This window comes from Hemitrygon akajei, chromosome 10 (assembly GCF_048418815.1).
Source record: "Hemitrygon akajei chromosome 10, sHemAka1.3, whole genome shotgun sequence".
Classification (NCBI taxonomy): domain Eukaryota; kingdom Metazoa; phylum Chordata; class Chondrichthyes; order Myliobatiformes; family Dasyatidae; genus Hemitrygon; species Hemitrygon akajei.
Window position 1 is genome coordinate 153,002,871 of NC_133133.1, and position 20,160 is coordinate 153,023,030.

Consider the following 20,160-nt stretch of genomic DNA (forward strand, 5'->3'; position numbering starts at 1 on the left):
GTTAATAATTCATCGGGGTGATTGATAAGTTCGTGGCCTAAGGTAGAAGGAGATGAGTTATTAACTTCAAACTTTCTGCATAATCACTTTCTGGAGGTCCAAGATCTGTATGCTCCACTACTGCTGGACTAAGTGTGTAAATGTAGGAGGGGACTGTGTGGAAAAATAAATCTGCTAGGTTTATCTAAAATTGACTCCTTCTACCTTAGGCCACAAACTTATCAATCACCCTTCGTACTGTTCTTTCACCATGACATTCAGATGCACACTCACACAATTAAAGCTAATTAATTGTTACTCATTCCTCCCAAACCAATCTGCAGGAAATCTAGTGAAGGACTTTCCTGAAGGATGTCTGTACTGCTGCAGAAGACTTCAATGAAGTCTGTGACTGGGTTGCTTTTGTGACAGGGATAACAAGGGTGAACAGAGGGGTGGTTAGTGAGCTGCCAGGCCTGCTTCACTAAATACAAGGGGTGCAGTGTGGTGGGCTCTACCTCCAAGCTGCATTAGAAACCAGCAAACCATCACCCACACTCTGGAGGCCATGGACGCTTTTCTGCTTGTTACTGGCATCAATCCCACTACGCAGCACCTACTTGCTCAATGGTCATCTGCCATCAATGCACAGAGGCCACACACAAAGCCTAGCTGCTTCTTTTTAGTCTCACACTGATTCAGATACACATTTGCCCCTACCGCACAGAATCAGTTTGAAATACTGAAGAAACCAATGGGCTTGCTAGAGGAGTGCCACCAGCAAAGGCAGCAAAAATAGCTCGAAAACTAATACATTCAAAGTCTGCGGTATTGCCTTACTTATACTGTGAGTGTTCGACATCGGTCGTAGGTTGCACACAAAACATTCCAATGTACACTGGAAAAGGTGAAACGTGGGATGTGCACTAGTGGCATTACTCATGAACCACACCTGGAGAGTATCAGTTGCAATAAGGTGAATTGCTCATAGTCTAACCCTTCTGGCAGAATTTAACCTGGAACTAATCGCTGGCCCAATCTATTCTGCATTGAATTATTTTACATGTGATTTGCACAAGAAAGACATGCATAAGTAAACCCAATTTCCCTGCCTAACAGGTAACAACTAATGAAATGTGCCTTTGCAAACTGAGCTAACAACCAGAAAACAAGTAAAACTGCAGATTCTAGAATATGAAACAAAACCAGAAATACTGCAAGAATTCAACCAGGCAAGCAGCAGCTGTAGAAAGAAAAGCTCTTGCCCAAAGCATGTTGATTTATCTTTTCACAGATGCTGCTTGACTGGCTGAGATCTTCTGCCTTTCAGTTAACAAATGGGTTCACTCCAATCAGCTGGGCACTACTCCGGTAGTCATCATTTGCTTGCACATGTGAGTCAATTTTTCTTCCTGTCTGCCAAAAGAACCAGATTGTAGTTTGATTTAAACAAATGGCTGCATTCACCATCTTACAATCTAACTAACACAAATTTGGATCTAATGCCATCCAAAAACCTCAGATACTATTTTGAAATAGCGATGGGAAGGACGTGTGCTATTCTCTCCACTGATTCCAGGTGGTCAGCAGCCATTGATATGAAATAAATCAGCAACCCTTGAAGAGCCAAAAAAAAAGCAAACACCTTGTTAGAGTGATTATTGGATTTAGGACACGTGGCAAATAACTTCAGACACCAATCTTCAAATCCGAATATAGATTGTAGATTAAATATAAAATGCAGCTCCAAACAACAGGTTTCTAAATGCCTTGACTCACAGACTAGACAATGCTGATTAAAATTCATTTAGATATCTATGGTGTGGGGGCAAATTGGGAGGTGTGACGTTTGTGTGTAATTTCAAAGAAAGCATTGTGGATGTGTTGTAAATATGGAATTGTCCTTTGATGTTTGGCACATAAAATATCGGATAGTATTGGGCCAGCTAGACCTTTTCACCAAATTTCTATTTTCATCATAGTAGCTTGGAACGTATTACTTTTAATGGATTTTTGTTAGCATTCCATTACAAATATAGTTTTATCAATTGTTTTTTTCAGCCTGGAACACTCTGTCTTATAAATCAGTCATAACAAATAGTAAACCAATCACAAACAAGAGAAAATCTGCAGATGCTGGGAATCCAAAGCAACACACACAAAATGCTGGAGGAACTCAGCAGGCCAGGCAGCATCTATAGAAAAGAGTACAGTCAATGTTTTGTGCTGAGATCCTACAGCAGGACTGATAGCAAATAGTAAATCATCATTTTGCATTATAATAAAGGTACATTGATTATTATCTTAAAATGTAGAAATTTCACCTTCCCCTTTCATCGATAACATGATTCTTTAATCCTCCCTTTAGAATCACCCTTGGTTACAATCAATAGCAGTAATGTATTTATAATCTTGGCTTAGTTCCTGCTTGCAACAATAACCCTAGCAACCCTGCACGCTTCATGCATAAATATCCTTTACAACACCACTTTGCCACGTGTAGAGCAATGACTGACAGAATGCAATGATTATAGTGATCGAATGATAAACTGTGGAAAAAATGTACAATGTGTGCTTAATTCCAAAGTTAAAGAGAGCCCATAAATAAGTGATAACATCCAGCTGATTGTGAATAAACCTTTAATGTCCCTAATTACAGTAATTATGAACCAGAACTCAAGTTATGAGGGGGATGGAATGTTTTTTTTCCTTCATGCAGTTAGTTGTGTTGTAACAATTTAGCTTCACATGAACTTCCATTCCAGCCTACTCTAAAAAAAACTACAACATACAAAGACTTCCACTACTGGAGCATGAATATGTATTGTATAATAAGTTCAAACTACCTGTAATACCTGCAGTGGTTTCTTCATTACTGCTGCATGCTGCAGACATAATTAATTGTAAAGATACTTTTTAACTTAAGACTTCAAAATTTCTGTGGCTATATTTTTCCGAGCCCATTCCTTCACCCAGTTTTAAGTTTCTGCTCCTGAGCTCTGCTACTTGTACAGGACTTTCCTTACTTTACAAAGTATTTTGACAACCAGTCCTTCCTGTGGCCCAAACCTCATAGCGCTGTTTCTAAATTTCCTGCCTGTGAATGGGACTGCCAAAATGCTTCATTCCTGTCATCTTTATGCCCTGCTACATATAGCTTGTTTTGTTCCTTTTTTTTAAACAAATCCAATATAATACAAGTCTTTTTTTCCCCCATAGAATATATGTAAATCAACAAATAACCACGTTTATTGAAACAAGTGTTCCCCTATAGTGTTTGATTGACAGGCAGTTGTCAAAATTGCCTATTGTTCTTAATAGAAAGGAAAATCCTGCAGGCTCTATAAAGGACAAGAGACATTTTAATTCACAGGATGTGAATATCACTGGCAATGCCAGCATTAACTATTCATCACTTTATTCCTATGAAGGTAGTTAAGAGTCAACCATGTTAGTGAAATGGGAGCAGTACACAGGCCAGAGTGAGTAAATTTAAAAGATATCCTACCCAGAACAAGTTTAATGGTTACAAAACTTTTCTCCTAATTTATTTAGTAACTTGAACTTAAACTACAAATCATCCCAGTTTATGAACTGGTTCCATTGTTAGAAACATCCATAAATTGATTTTGTCCATAAGTCAGAAAATACATAAAATCACTTGATACATTATCCATTTTCCTTGTATGGTAATTACTAATGTCAATGAGGGCAACTTATATTAATATTTATTTACTGTCTTGTTACAATGGTACAGAATCAGGATGTCCATTAGCTAACTTCAATGAGCTTGAAGTATCAGGGTATGTTACATTGTTTAATAAGTGGAATTGCACAAGTATCAATAGAAATAATTGGTTGCCAATCACCAAAGCAAACCTCTTAAATGACTGCTCACAGTGAAATTGGCAGTCTGTGTTTTTAAAGAGACAACAGTGTCTGTTACTCCAAAAAGGTTACATGGAAACGGTTTTCTTCAAGACTGTTTCTTGTTTGAACTTGGTGATATTTATGAGAGTTTGTTCAGATTCACGTTTGTCTATAAGTTGTGCAACCATGCCCTGGGCTGGATCTGCACTTACAAGAGAAAATCTGCCGGTGCCGGAGGAACTGAGCAGCCCAGGCACCATCTATGGAAAAGAGTACAATTGGCGTTTTGGGCGGGACCCTTCAGCAGGATCAGCACTTGCCTGCTGGGATGGGGTTCTCTTAATGAATGGTTCGGGATTCTGATGAGAACCATTAATTTCTATTCTGTCACTGGTTTGGATCCACAAACTTCCTACTCACAAAGATGAAATGTTATCCTTATAGTGTTCCATCTCAGTTTCTTATCAGCATTGCAGCATAAAAGAAAATTGGTAACATTTTTTTTCTGTTTTTATCTATAATATGCAAAAGCTGTGACCTTCCTGAACGTGCAGTCATGAAGCAGTCATGTCTACATATGAGTTTAGATTCAAGCCATTAATTCAACAAGACGGAACTCAGTCACCTGCTCATCATAAACATCTTCCTTCCTTAAAAATTACAACTAACATTTATCCTACTGTTCCAGCATTTAGAAGATGTGGCACAAAATTATATGGAACTCTGATTCATAACAGCTTTACTTATCAGGAGACAATTAAATACAGATGGTTAATAGCTTCAAACAGTCATTTTGAAACTGGATGGGTTCTGAAAATTTGGCAGATTATAATTTTACACATTTTTAATGGGCTGGATATGAGCTAAACATTAGCTATTTCAATTAAAAGGCCTAATACCATTATTTTTTAAATTTCCATTTTTCTTGTACAGTGAGGGAACTTTTGATTGTGTAAATCACCATCTCTTTTACTTATTATAGCCATTACATGTTTGAGGTGATGAGAGTCTCAGATGACAAAGACTATTATGTAAAATTATGGTATTACTGCTATTGTTCTCGGCTGCATATTTCTCCCTTACTCTTTCGGAGTTGCTTAGTTATATTGGGTGGAGACTGCTGTCAACACTGTTCAATTATTTTCTTTCCTACTATTACATCATAGGTGCATTTATGCTTCAGTTTTAAAGATTACTTAAATCCTTTCTCAACAACAAAATCACCTGATGTTAAGAGTGCTATTGATAGGCTAAATTAAGAGAGTTGCAGGTCAACCCAAAAATATAATATGCCCCAATAATGGTTAATAATGATTGTGTGATAATTCAAGGCTGGGATATTCAAAAGAATTATTACTACACCACAGAACAATGCAAACTAAACTGGAAACCTACTATAATGAAACCAGACTTTCTACTGGGATTAAAACCGAATCATATTAGAATTACAGGTAAATCTCGTTATTTATGTCCTAAACATTGGACAAAATACAAAGAAATTATTCATCTACAGGAATGTCAATCATCCTTTTTGAAACCTGACAATCCCTCTTATGAAGTCTTTGTTGCATAATGAGGATATATTAAGAAAACCAATCCCATACGATTAAGTCTGTTCGACAATTAACAAAGGAGGAAGTTAAAATAATAACGAAGAGTTTCAGATATGGAAATTTGTATTTATAAGGCCTTTCAAAATCTTGGAACATCCCACTGTGCTTTACAGCCAATGTCATATTTTTGAAATGCTGTCATTATGGCAGGAAAAATAATCAGAAAATATGAGCATGGTAATCTTCCATAACCAGCTATGTGATCATATGCTATATTTTTCAGTAGCAGGTGGTTAGGGGCAAATATTAACCTGGAAACTATTCTTTACTCTTATTATCTGTTGTCACCTGAATGAGACGACAAGCCTGCTGTTTAACATCTTATCCTATTGATCATACGCTGTCAATCAGTATTGCACCAGAGATCCACACTTCAGTTTTTTTGCTCAGATTTCCAGTGGTTGGATTTAAACACAAACCTTCCAGTTCTGAAGAAGGCTTCCCTCTGAGATGCAGCTTATTCTCATTAAATCCCACAGCAGCTTCTGCACAAGACTTGTTCTGCAAAAGGCTTAACCTAAAGTATTCATCTAAAATTATAATGATTTAGATTGTTCCTTTAAAAAATATTCAAAGCTTTACAAAGATACTATGTCTGCTCACCCAGCAAGAGCATCCAAGGACAGAAACACTCCCTTGAAACTGAATGATGCTTGCTTAGCCACAGAAAACAGCTAATGTGCCGCTGACAAAAAAAGGTGCTGTTTGAAGCCAGGTCAGGCCCAAAATGGAAAGGGTGATCATCGGCTGTTAGTAATCAGTGGGATGCAACACAAATCAGGATGGCTGTGGAAGTGACAGGCCAGCAGACTGCTGGTCAATATTTTCAAATGTATTTATTCACAGACTGTGGATAATGATACATCCATTTATTGCCCATCCTTAATGTCCCCGAACAAATGAAAATCAACTACATAGTCGGGGTTGGAATGACACCAAAGACACTTAAGGAAGGACAGCATATTTCCTTCTCTGAAGGAACCAGATAGACCTTTTGACTATCCAATACTTCCAACAATATCCTTACTGAGGTTAGATTTTGTTTTCCCCAAAGTGCTGTATGTTTTAAAATTACTCACTTGAATTTAAATTTCCATTTTATCATGGTGGGTGTTAACTCATGTGTCTAGCTGCTAGCCCAGTGACTTAACCACTGCAGTGCAACAGAACGGTAGGCATCCTTGAGTGCTGTGTAGCAGTGGTCAAGTATATTCGGGCCTCTAGTGGAGCAGGAGACATGTTGGTATAACTTCGGCAGCGCTTTTCTGAGGTTGGCCTGGTTAAAGTCCCCGGCTGTAATGAGCAAAGCCCCCGGATACCTGGTCTCAAGTTCACTGATGTTGGCATACAGTGTATTCACAGCACACTCCACGTCCGCCTGGGGGGGAAATGTAGACCGCTGTCAATATGACCGAGGTGAATTCCCGTGGCAGATAAAAGGGACGACCCTTCACCAACAGATATTCCAGGTCCGGACTGCAGGAGCTTGTCAGTGCCACTGTGTCCGACCACCACGCAGTGTTGATCAGTAGGGAGACACCACCTCCCTTCGTCTTGCCCGAAGACGCCGTGTGGTCCATCTGATGGATCGAAAAACCCTCTGGTTGGATGGCACAGTTAGGGGTGGTAGGGGAGAGCCAGGTCTCTGTGAAACAGAATACACAGCAGTTCTGCATCTCCCTGCAGTAGGTGAGTCTCCCTTTAAGATCATCTACCTTGTTCTCTATGGCTTGCACATTAGCTAGTAGAATGGTGCGCAGAGGGACCCTAAAGCCCCTCTGCTTCAATCTGATCAGCAGCCCAGCTCTTTTCCCATGCTTCCTCGGTAAATAGTGCATCTTTCCAGGTTTCCATCGATGCAGTGTGTTGTTGGCAGCTCTTTGAGTTGGTGGACGCGTCCCGTGGGGATCGATCGGTGGGTCGCATTGTTGGGCGCTCCAGGTCGGGCCGAGTGATGGGGGAGGCTCCGCTCCCACTTCCAACTTCCGTTGGCCCAGGCTGTCGATCGGGTACCTTCCAAATATCCGGACCTGACTTGCACTACCTTACTTTCCCTTTTCTATTTTCTAATTATGATTTATAATTTAAATTTTTATTATAGTTACTTCGATTTGTACTTAAGGGAGTATGAAGCGCAGAAACAAATATCACTGTGATGATTGTACGCTCTAGTATCAATTGTTTGGTGACAATAAAGTATAAAGTAACATACACTTGAACGGGTGAGATTAATACATAGGTGACAGGTTAAACTTGAGGCTGATCACTCCTCAAGCTGAACTCACTGATGTGTGCAGAAGTTTCTGTGACTCATCTTCCTGCATGCTGACATCAACTTTAAATCCACACCCCGAAACTATTTGAGGGGTTATGAAGGTTTCTATCCCTGCAGTTATTTAGTGTTTCATTACCCAAAACTAAGTCTAAGAGTTTTGCGTTCAACACTACCATCCCCTCAAAACTAATCAATAAACTCCAAAACCAAGGCTCAGTATCTCCTTGTGCAACTGGATCCTCAATTCCCTCACTTGCAGACTCACTTCCAGTCAGTTCAGAATCTCCACAACCACCATCAGCACAGGTGTGCCCCAAAAGCTGTGTTTAGCTCCCTGCTTAATACTTACGACTGTGAGGCTAAGTACAGCTTCAATACCATATTCAGGTTTGCTGACAACACCACTATAGTTGGCTGAATCAAAGGAGGTGATGAGTCAGTATATAGGAGGGAGATTGAAATTCTGGTTGAATGGACAACCTCACTCTCATTGTACCCAAACCAAAGAGCTGATTATTGAGTACAGGAGGGGAAATCAGAGTCTGTGAGCCAGTCCTCATCCGGGGATTGGAGATGGAGAGTGTCAGTAACTTTAAATTCCTCAGGATTATCATTTCAAAGGAACTGTCCTGGGTCCTGCACATAAGTGTAATTACAACAAGGCACGGCAATATCTTTACTTTCTTAGAAATGAGTGAAGATTCAGCATTTCATCCAAAACCTTGACAAACTTCATTATGTGCATGGTGGAGAGTGTACTGACTGGTTGGATTATGGTCCAGTATGGAAATACCAATGGCCTTGAAAGGAAGGTAATGGATGTGGTCCAGTCCATCAGAGGTAAAGTCCTCTCCACAACTGAGAACATCTACAGTACAAGGGGCGATGTTGCAGGAAAGCAGCGCCCATTGTTAATGACTCTCACCATCCAGGCCATGCTCTCTTCTCACTACTGGCATCAGGAAGGACATACAGGAGCCTTCAGTCCCACACCATCAGGTTCAGCTACAGTTATTACCTCTCAACTATCAGGCTCCTGAACCAAAAAGGATAACTTCAGTCACCTCAACACTGAAACTTGATTCCACAACCTATGGACTCACTCTCAAAGACTCTACATCTTGTGTTCTCAATATTATTTATTTTGCATTTACCTATTATTAACATTTTGTTTTTCTTTTTGTATTTGCACAATTTTCACATTGGTTGTTTGTCTGTAGTTTCTGATTGATTCTGTTGTGCTTGTTGGTATATACTGTGAATGCCCACAAGAAAATGTATCTCAAAGTATATGGTAAATTTACTTTGAGCTGTTCCAATTCTTGCCTCTCATATACAGTGGCATGCAAAGGTTTGGGCACCCTGGTCAAAATTTCTGATACTGTGAATAGTTAAGTGAGTAGAAGATAAACTGATCTCCAAAAGTCACAAAGTTGAAGATGAAACATTCTTTTCAACATTTTAAGCAAGCTTAGTGTATTATTTTTGTTTTGTACAATTTTAGAATGCAAACGTTTGGGTACCTCAAGAGATTTGAGCTCTCAGATAACTTTTACCAAGGTCTCACACCTTAATTAGCTTGTTAGGGCTATGGCTTGTTCACAGTCATCGTTAGGAAAGGCCAGGTGATGCAAATTTCAAAGCTTTATAAATACTCTGACTCCCCAAACCTTGTCCCAACAATCAGCAGCCATGGGCTCCTCTAAGCAGCTGCCTAGCACTCTGAAAATTAAAATAAATGATGCCCACAAAGCAGGAGAAGGCTACAAGAAGATAACAAAGCATTTTCAGGTAGCCGATTCCTCAGTTCATAATGTGATTAAGAAATGGCAGTTAACAGGAATGGTGGAGGTCAAGTTGAGGCCTGGGAGACCAAGAAAACTTTCCGAGAGAACTGCTCATAGGATTGCTAGAAAGGCAAATCAAAACCCCTGTTTGACTGCAAAAGACCTTCAGGAAGATTTAGCAGACTCTGGAGTGGTGGTGCACTGTTCTACTGTGCAGCAATACCTGCACAAATATGACCTTCATGGAAGAGTCATCAGAAGAAATCCTTTCCTGCCTCTTCACCACAAAATTCAGCATCAGAAGTTTGCAAAGGAACATCTATACAACCCTGATGCATTTTGGAAACAAGTCCTGTGGACTGATGAAGTTAAAATAGAACTTTTTGGCTGCAATGAGCAAAGGTATGTTTGGAGAAAAACAGGGTGCAGAATTTCATGAAAAGAACACCTCTCCAACTGTTAAGCACGGAGGTGGATTGATCATGCTTTGGGCTTGTGTTGCAGCCAGTGGCACAGGGAACATTTCACTGGTAGAGGGAAGAATGAATTCAATTAAATACCAGCAAATTCCGGAAGCAAATATCACACCATCTGTAAAAAAGCTGAAGATGAAAAGAGGATGGCTTCTACAACAGGATAATGATCCTAAACACACCTCAAAATCCACAATGGACTACCTCAAGAGGTGCAATCTGGAGGTTTTGCCATGGCCCTCACAGTCCCCTAACCTAAATATCAACGAAAATCTGTGGATAGACCTGAAAAGAGCAGTGCATGCAAGACGGCCCAAGAATCTCACAGAACTAGAAGCCTTTTGCAAGGAAGAATGGGCAAAAATCCCCCAAACAAGAATTGAAAGACTCTTAGATGGTACAGAAAGGGTTTACAACCTGTGATACTTGCCAAAGGGGGTGTAACTAAGTACTGACCATGCAGGGTGCCCAAACTTTTGCTTCGGGCCCTGATCCTTTTTTGTTATTTCGAAACTGTAAGAGATGGAAATAAAAAAGTAATCTTGCTTAACATATTAAAGAAATGTGTCATCTTTAACTTTATGCCTTTTGGAAATCAGGTCATCTTTTACTTGCTTTGCTATTCACAGTAATACAAATTTTGACCAGGGGTGCCCAAACTTTTACATGCCACTGTAACCCATTGATTGAAGTAGCATACAGTAAGCAGACTTCCCATTTTATTGCTACCTTCAAAATTTGTCTCTAACAAACATAAAATTAATACTCTGAAAGGGGTAGTTTTCACTAGAAAACTGTTGTGCTGCACATTTAGCACTACCTACAGTATAACTATGCAAAATTTTCAAGACTGAAGTATTGAAATAATCTAGTAAATGATGGTAAGAATGCCTCCTATTGTCCAATAAATAGGAAACAAAGAAGCTTCAGAATATAAAGACATTCCTGGAGATGTAAGCTTCATTCAAGAACAGAAGTAATACTGATAATATATCACATTAGCTGTAAAGATTGTAAAATGTAATAATCTTGGTCAATTATGATGGAGCATTGACTGTAAAGAGAGGTTATTGATAATCAGCTAACCATTAAGCTTTAGGGACTTGTAATTTATGTAGCAGCATGTCCTCTCCTTGCAACTAATTAATCTAACATCACAGCACACCCTAAAGTACTGTAATCTGTCAGCTTTTCTGATGTTCTGGAGTGGATGAATTCAGATTTATGCCTTGCAGTGAAGAGTAGTGAACAGAGCCAAGTTAGAATGGAACCTGTTGGAGCCACACATACACCAAGCTAAATGCCTGATCTGTTTAACGGTTACAAAGCAACCCACCCAGAAAGCTCAAGGGACTCAGCAAGTCAGGCAGCATCTTCAGAGGGAAATGAACAGTTGATGGTTTGTGCCAACACCTTCCATCAGGTTTTTGTGCAAGATTTCCAGCATCTGTAGAATCACTTGTATCTCCATACTGGTTACAAAGATTGTGATTAACGTTAATTTATTATTACTGCTGAGACGATATATGGAGAAGTGGCAACACTGCCTGGTACTGGGAGCCACCTGCCAATGCAAAGGCCAGGAACACCATTGAGAAGCTGACTTCTGGAGCCAGCAGCATTGCTGACCAGCAAGCTGGAAAGGCAATGGATCATTGGAGGCATGCACAGGCACAGTGCCAGCAACCTTTCAACACTGGAAGGTGGTAGTTGCTGGTGACAGGAGACCGTGTACAGTGGTAGAAGGTGAGATGCTCGGTTTATGGGAGCAGTAAAAGGTTATCATGATCTACTACACATTACACAAACTCGTCATGATTAGCATAGCCCTGGCATGATCAATAACAGAAGGAGGACAAATGATAGGCAGCAGGCAGTGATGAAGGCACCATATTTATAATCATGTATTTATTATTTATTATTTCTGGCCCTTTGAGACGCGTCGGCCAGAAAGCCCCAATTTAACCCTTACCTAATCAGGGACAATTAACAATGACCAATTAGCTGATAACTGGTGTGTCTTTGGACTGTGGGAGGAAACCAGAGTACCCAGAGGAAACCCACGTGTTCATGGGAAGAATGTACAAACTCCTTACAGGCAGCAGAGGGAATTGAACCCGGGTTACTTGTACTGTAAAGCATTGAGCTAATCACTATGCTACTGTGCTGTACACAACCCGCCCCCAGATGCTGCTAGGCATACTCTATGTGTGAGAACGTTCTATTAGCTCAAGGTTTATGTAAGAAGGGAATCTGTCCTGGAACACTGCAATGCCTTGACACTATGTGACTACTACCATTGCACTGCAATAGTAACAACCATCTGTTTCAAGTGGAGGTCTCACAATTTCTTCTTTCCAGTGAGTGACATTACTATTGCTCATTCTCCCAAAAGCAACCATCTGGAAAGCGTTAATGACAAGCAACTACGATAAGCCACTCAGTTATAAGAGTTGATTGCAAGAGTACGGCGAGTGTTGTGTATGTTCCAGGAAATAATAAATTCTTTACTTTGCAATAATATTCACCAAAGCACACATTAGCTCCAAATCCGTGAAGACATTCAACTCTATTGAGCACAAGGCCTCTCACTAAATTGCCATACAGTCTGATATAGACAGTGAGTGGAGTGTGTGAGCAACAAATAGATGAATGCAGTACATCACCCTGTGTAATTATATCATTTTTAAACTCATTCTATGATAATCAAATAGCACGTTATGTAATAATTACTGTTAATGGAGACATAAGATTATGCCATACTCACAGTGGGAACAGATGTTATTGAAAAATGTGAACTACAGAATGAAAGATATGGTTTGTTCAATTTACTGTTGGGTTAAATGTGACATAACCATCAGTTGGAAGATGGGCAGAAATCCAAAAAATAGGAGTTTCTCCTAACCTTTTACTGATGTTAAAGCAAATGTTTTGAAGAATCTTTGCAAACTTCACGGTGATCATACTTCTCCATATTACTTCATATTGATGTATATTTAGCAGTATCTATCAGGTACATTAAAGACAGGCACCTATAAGCTTTTAATATATCCTTGGTGTTGCACCCTTTATATTACTGTTGGATCAGTTTGGCAAACATGTATAATTTCTACAGAAAACTTTGTTATAGTTATTTAGAAGTATTAAGATTGAGCCAAAAAAAACAGATCAAGGTAGGATCTCTTTTGCAGTAATTATTTTTGAGGTGCATGACAGAAACTTTTTCTAAAATTTGGCCATATTTTTAGTGCAGACGCATATTGATTTCCATAAATTTGGTCTGAGTCCTCTGTGTGTGGTACATACACACACATATAGGGAAGACATTGGAGTTCTGTGAATGGTATGGGTCATTCACAATGAAGCAGACTATAAATAGAGTACTGAGACTTGCATTAGTTTTTGTAAAAGAGACTGTTCTCACCTGAGATGTTGCCATTAAATTGAAGGCATGAAACCTCTTGCGTATAAGTTTTCCTTAAAAAAAAAATCCCTTGAGGTTTGTTAATGCAGCCTCTCCTTGTGTGTTAGTTGTTAGAATCATTGCTCATTCGTCCAGCCAATCTTCAATTTTCCTTAGCAAACCACCGCAAATGCAGCACGATTGGAAACCTTCTCCTCTGATTCCCGATTCCCCATTCCGCCATTCTCCACGTACAAAAGCTGGATGAACTCAGCAGGTCGGGCAGCATCCGTTGAAAGGAGCAGTCAACATTTCGGGCCGAGACCCTTCGTCAGGACTGAAGAAGGAGGGGGCAGGGGCCCTATAAAGAAGGTGGGGGAGGGTGGAATGCGCCAGGTGAAAAACCAATCAGAGGAAAGATCAAAGGGTGGGTGAGGGGAAGCAGGGAGGGGATAGGCAGGAGAGGTGAAGAAGGAATGAAAGGGGAAAGCACTATGGGTGGTAGAAGAAGGCAGAATCATGAGTGAGGTGATAGGCAGCTAGAAGAGGAGGCAGAGAGAAAGTGGGATGGGGGAAGGGAGAGGGAGGGAATTACCAGAAGTTGGAGAATTCGATGTTCATACTCAGGGGCTGGAGACTACCCAGACAGTATATGAGGTGTTGCTCCTCCAACCTGAGTTTGGCCTCATCATGGCAGTAGAGGAGGCCATGTATGGACATATCCAAATGGGAATGTGAAGCAGAGTTGAAGTGGGTGGCAACCGGGAGATCCTGTCTGTTGTGGCGGACTGAGTGGAGGTGCTTGATGAAGCGGTCCCACAATCTGTGTAGGGTCTCGCCGGTGTAGAGGAGGCTGCACCGGGAGCACCGGATGCAATAGATTACCCCAACAGACTCACAAGTGAAGTGTTGCCTCACCTGGAAGGACTGTTTAAGCCCTGAATGGTGGTAAGAGAAGAGGTGTAGGGACAGTTATAGCACTTACGCTTGCAGGGATAAGTACCAGGTGGGGAGATCTGTGAGGAGGGACGTGTGGACCAGGCAGTCGCAGAGGGAATGATCCCTGCGAAAAGCAGAGAGGGGTAGAGAGGGAAAGATGTGCTTAGTGGTGGGGTCCTGTTGAAGGTGGCGGAAGTTGAGGAGGATAATATGCTGGATCCGGAGGCTGGTGGGGTGATAGGTGAGGACAAGAGGAACTCGGTCCCTGTTGTGGTGACGGGAGGATGGGTTGAGGGCCTAAGTGTGGGAAATGGAGGAGATGCGGGTGAGGGCATCATTGATGACAGCAGAAGGGAAACCACGATTCTTAAAGAAAGAGGACATTTGAGATGTCCTGGAATGGAAAGCCTCATCCTGGGAGCATTGTGTCCGCCATTCTCCAAATCTGCCATTGCTTTCCTCTTGATTTTTCCCTCTCCTTTGATAACCTCTCAGAACCATATTACCAGTGAACCTTTTCTCTATCACATTCTCAATTCAACCCCTATTCTGTTGTATTTGGTTGACCTGGATTCATGCAAGTTTCCTTTCGGTGTCTAAATTTTGACCTTCAGTTTAGTACTCCGCAGCCTTCATGTCAGGTAAGTGTGTGCCTTCCCCTCATGAAATGTACTTTCATGAGCTTTCCCAGTGTAGAAAGACTTCACACTTCCCTGCAGTTCATTTTATTTTATTCAATATAAGCCATAAACTAATGTTCTTAATATTATATTAATCCCCTTCATTATTGTAACTGGGAGACAGAAACTCTCCCATGTTATGTCAGCTATTCAATTTTATGGTGGGGAGAGAGCATACCTTTCCCTGCTTCCTTACATCAAGATAAGGAATTTGGCAGTGTTCCTGCATCAGGTTGACAATGTTATCCATTAAGCTGTTCTCAGGCTTCAAGAAAATTGTTGGCACCTCATGATTCCCACTAAAGCCTCAGGACTAAATAGAATCAATTAGCATCAGATAATCTATCACTGGTTTCCCAAAGAGCTAAAATTTAATAAATGGTTATGAACTGTTCCGATAGTTTCTGTCATTTGTTGCCGTGGTGCTGCGTTTCTCCAGCATTCCTGTTGACATGTTGAGTGCATGCTGGAGCGATATACTTACACAAGAAATCAAAATGCTCTCACCCCTGTGATTTGGAAGAAAGCACAGATCTTGCTGCATAATATAATCTGTATGGAATTGTATATCGGTATTTTAAGACTTAAGTACAATGACAATATTCAGGTAAGAAGGTCAACTGTGATATTTTGACTCTGTTCATATTTAATAAAGATAAACATGCAATTTTAATCTATCAGTATTAAACTGACACTTCCCTTGAAAACAGGTTCTTCACCAATATCGGTATCAAAATTGGCATCAATAACTTAAATATCATGCTTCATTTAGCTTCAGACATCAGTCATGAAAAGCAAAATCTGAATTTCTCTGGAACAAAATCAAATGCAGTCAAAATATTCTAATACTATCTGTATCACAAGGCAGGAATTCAGAAGAATGGTGATTATCTGCTCTCAACTTTTAATCTATTCATCAAGAATAAATCAGTAAAATCTTGTCAAAACCCAGAACAAGAAAATGAAGAGTACAATGTGGCAAAATGAGAAAACTAATCAAAATAGTGCAAAGTCAATGGCGTTTGCCTTTGCATTGTAATAAACTATATTATCTAAATGGCTAATCCAAAGATGTTTTTCAGATAAGGATCTTAATTACGCCTGAGATTTAAGCAATTGCATCATGCACCTACCTTATCTTCCAGACGAATCAGTCTGGCTCCTGCAGTGTAGTATCCTTTGTCTAGTCCCTTTTCTATATGAAAAGTTAAGATACAAAAACAGGGAAAAAAATTTTAATAATTCAGATTACTGTGCATCATGACTAATTTTTGGGAAATTCATTCTTGAAAGCCCATAATAAAGCAAATGTTACTAACTTTAATTGAAGTCAACCAAGATAAATTAGACAAATCCAGGAGAAAATGGCAGTGGGTCAGTTACTGCCCAGTTTAAGCTAGTACTCTAGCCTGTGTAATCTTGATGGATAATTTGCCCTCTTTAAAATGAAATGTGTAGTGCCAGGATTGTAGCTATGAAGCTTGAATGACCTCAGCTCACTGTCACTGGTTTCTTGAACAAAAATATTGAAACCTAGCTGGAGGCTCACAAGAAACAGCAAACATACACTAAATGCTAAATATTTGTGAGACAATAAAAATTGTTATTGGTCCCATAAAAACAATCTTGCTGGTTCGGGTACATATCTGGGACTGTATCACTCTCAGTCAGTTTCAACCCTTCCACAACTACTAAGTCCCTTAGGGACAGTTATTTTGACACACGTACATCATTGTTGTTGTTCCTTTTTGCCCTATGGAGCATCGGGCGACATTTTTGCCATTTACCGTAGCATTTGACTGATTTTTTATGAGGCCCAGTTGCTAGCTCAGCCCAGCACGGATGGAAAGTATGCAAAAAGCCAGCTGGATTTGAACTCAGGACCACTCACCTCAAAGTCCGGTGCTGATGCCACTACACCACCGACTGGCACACATACAGTATCTTTAAGTTCATAGAAATGACTATCATTTCTCTTAAATATGGTGAGCTATAGCAGGGTACTGGTTAGGGCATTGCAGACCTAAATTATTTATCTGGCAATAGATGTTTGAATGCCACTAATGCAGCCAGGGAATTTAAATTAATAAAATCCTGGAATTATAAAATACGTCTGGAAATAGAATAGGGGAAGAATGTTGGAGGGAAAACATTTGGATGACAAACATCCTTTCATAAACCTTATCTAGTGTGGTTTATTTGTGATTTAAAACTATGATTTTTATTGCCCTCAGTAAGAACCTAGCAGCCATTCAGTTCAGGCATATATGTGGGCATAAAAGTGACATCTATAACTCAGGAACAGACAGATAAAAATAGCATCGATAACAGGAGAGCTTTGTGGGCACATAAAACATTTGGTTCAGAGCCTGGTACTAATGCTTCACTCTTATTTTTAAATTGCCATGGTTTCATCTCTCTTCACCTCATTCCAATCAAATTGTTCCAAAATCTTTACACTCTTCTAATTCTCACCTCTTAAGCATCTCAAACGTCATGATTCCAACATTGCCAACATGTGCTGCATAAGATTAAAACTTTGGAAATCTCTTCTAAACATTTTTTCTGCCTCTCTCCTCTTAACACAGTCCTTAAAGCACACTTTCGACTCAGTGGATGGCCACCTTTCAATTCATTATTGGTTTATTGTTAGATTTTGTTTGATAAAGTTCTTGCCAAGTCTCATAGGTTATACTGTATATACTCTAGAAGTACCATTTAAAAGTAAGATGTCATTGGACAAAGTTCTATTATTACCTCCATGGTTCCAAAACTTGCAAAAATTGTTAAGTTATGATGATCGGATAATTTAGAAATTGTGTTCATGTGAGTGTTCAGTGCAAAACATTAAGATATATAAAGAATGCATGTGCCCTTTCTGTATTACTGGGTGTTAATATTCAATTTGCTTGCTAAGTTTGCTTTAATGGATGCCAAACCTTAGCAACTTTATATTGCTGTCAATGATGGGCAATGCCTCAGTTTTCTGAGTGTCTTGGAAAAATCAGTCTGTATTTTGTAATTGAGCACGATGTGGCATCAATCAGCTACATCACAGGATTCCCAGAATATGATGTAACTAATCAACTCAACTACAGTCATCTGCAGTACTTCACATTTATACTCTTTACGAAATGTGCTTGATGTAAATAATAGTTTCATGACTACCTTCACCGATTGAGTTGAATTTGATATACGTGACATGCTGGAAGGTTCAAGGTCATTCCTGCCCATCATAACCCTGTTAGGTTTAATGAGTCTTCCCATTTTAAAGCAGCCTTAAGGTCTATTTTGGATCTGAAAATGATCCCGGAAGTGCGTCAGTGTGATTATCTCTGCAGCTCCACTTACAGTTGTTACATGTTTAGGTACAAAGGGGATGAACCTCAATATTCACAAAATGCTGGTGGAACACAGCAGGCCAGGCAGCATCTATAAGGAGAAGCGCTGTCGATGTTTTGGGCCGAGACCCTTTGTCAGGACCAACTGAAGAGAAAGATACTAAGAGATTTGAAAGTAGTGGGGGGAGGGGGAAATGCGAAATGATAGGAGAAGACCGGAGGGGGTGGGATGAAGCTAAGAGCTGGAAAGGTGATTGGCGATAGTGATACAGAGCTGGAGAAGGGAAAGGATCATGGGACGGGAGGCCTCAGGAGAAAGAAAGGGGGAGGGGGGAGCACCAGAGGGAGATGGAGAACAGGCAGAGTGATGGGCAGAGAGAGAGAAAAAAACAAACAACTAAATATGTCAGGGATGGGGTAAGAAGGGGAGGAGGGGCATTAACGGAAGTTAGAGAAGTCAATGTTCATGCTATCATGTTAGAGGCTACCCAGCCGGTATATAAGGTGTTGTTCCTCCAACCTCAGTGTGGCTTCATCTTGACAGTAGAGGAGGCCATGGATAGACATATCAGAATGGGAATGGGACGTGGAATTAAAATGTGTGGCCACCGGGAAATCCTGCTTTCTCTGGTGGACCGACCATAGGTGTTCAGCGAAACGGTCTCCCAGTCTGCGTCGGGTCTCACCAATATATAAAAGACCACACTGGGAGCACCGGACGCAGTATACCACACCAGCCGACTCACAGGTGAAGTGTCGCCTCACCTGGAAGGACTGTCTAGGGCCCTGAATGGTGGTGAGGGAGGAAGTGTAAGGGCAGGTGTAGCACTTGTTCCGCTTACAAGGATAAGTGCCAGGAGGGAGATTGGTGGGAAGGGATGGGGGGACGAGTGAACAAGGGAGTCACATAGGGAGCGATCCCTGCGGAAAGCAGAAAGAAGGGGTGAGGGAAAGATGTGCTTGGTAGTGGGATCCCGTTGGAGGTGGCGGAAGTTATGGAGAATTATACGTTGGACCTGGAGGCTGGTGGGGTGGTAGGTGAGGACAAGGGGAACCCCATCCCAAGTGGGGTGGCAGGCGGATGGGGTGAGGGCAGATGTGCGGGAAATGGGAGAGATGCGTTTGAGAGCAGAGTTGATGGTGGAAGAAGGGAAGCCCCTTTGTTTAAAAAAGGAAGACATCTCCTTTGTCCTAGAATGAAAAGCCTCATCATGAGAGCAGATGCGGTGGAGACAGAGGAATTGTGAGAAGGGGATAGCATTTTTGCAAGAGACAAGAAAGGGAATTACTGACCTCTACCTGGCCGAGGCACAGCGACAACTCTCTGATACCTCCTCTTATTTACCCCTTGATCATGACCCCACTAAGGAGCACCAGGCCATTTCTCCTATACCATCACCAAACTTATCAGCTCTGGGGATCTCCCATCCACTGCCACCAACCTCATAGTTCCCACATCCCGCACTTCCCGTTTCTACCTCCTACCCAAGATCCACAGACCTGCCTGTCCAGGTCGACCCATTGTCTCAGCTTGCTCCTGCCCCACCGAACTCATTTCTGCATAGTGTCCATGTTTTATCCCCCCTTGTTCAATCTTTTCCCACCTATGTTCGTGACACTTCTCATGCTTTGAATTTTTTCAATGATTTTAAGCTCCCTGGCCTCCACCGCCTTACTTTCACCATGGACATCCAGTCCCTAAATACCTCCATCCCCCACCAGGAAGGTCTCAAAGCTCTCCGCTTCTTTTTGGATTCCAGACCTAACCAGTTCCCCTCTACCACCACTCTCCTCCGTCTA

At 40.9% G+C, this 20,160-nt stretch overlaps 1 protein-coding gene across 1 annotated transcript in view; it reads right to left on the minus strand.

Annotated features, from left to right (window-relative positions):
* The window catches only part of LOC140734841 (potassium voltage-gated channel subfamily KQT member 1-like), a 535,989-nt gene that overhangs the window by 126,011 nt on the left and 389,818 nt on the right, over positions 1-20,160 (minus strand). The window contains exon 19 of the mRNA XM_073059426.1: positions 16,153-16,214. Coding sequence (XP_072915527.1) covers positions 16,153-16,214 — 62 coding nt within the window. The remainder of the gene's footprint in view (positions 1-16,152; positions 16,215-20,160) is intronic.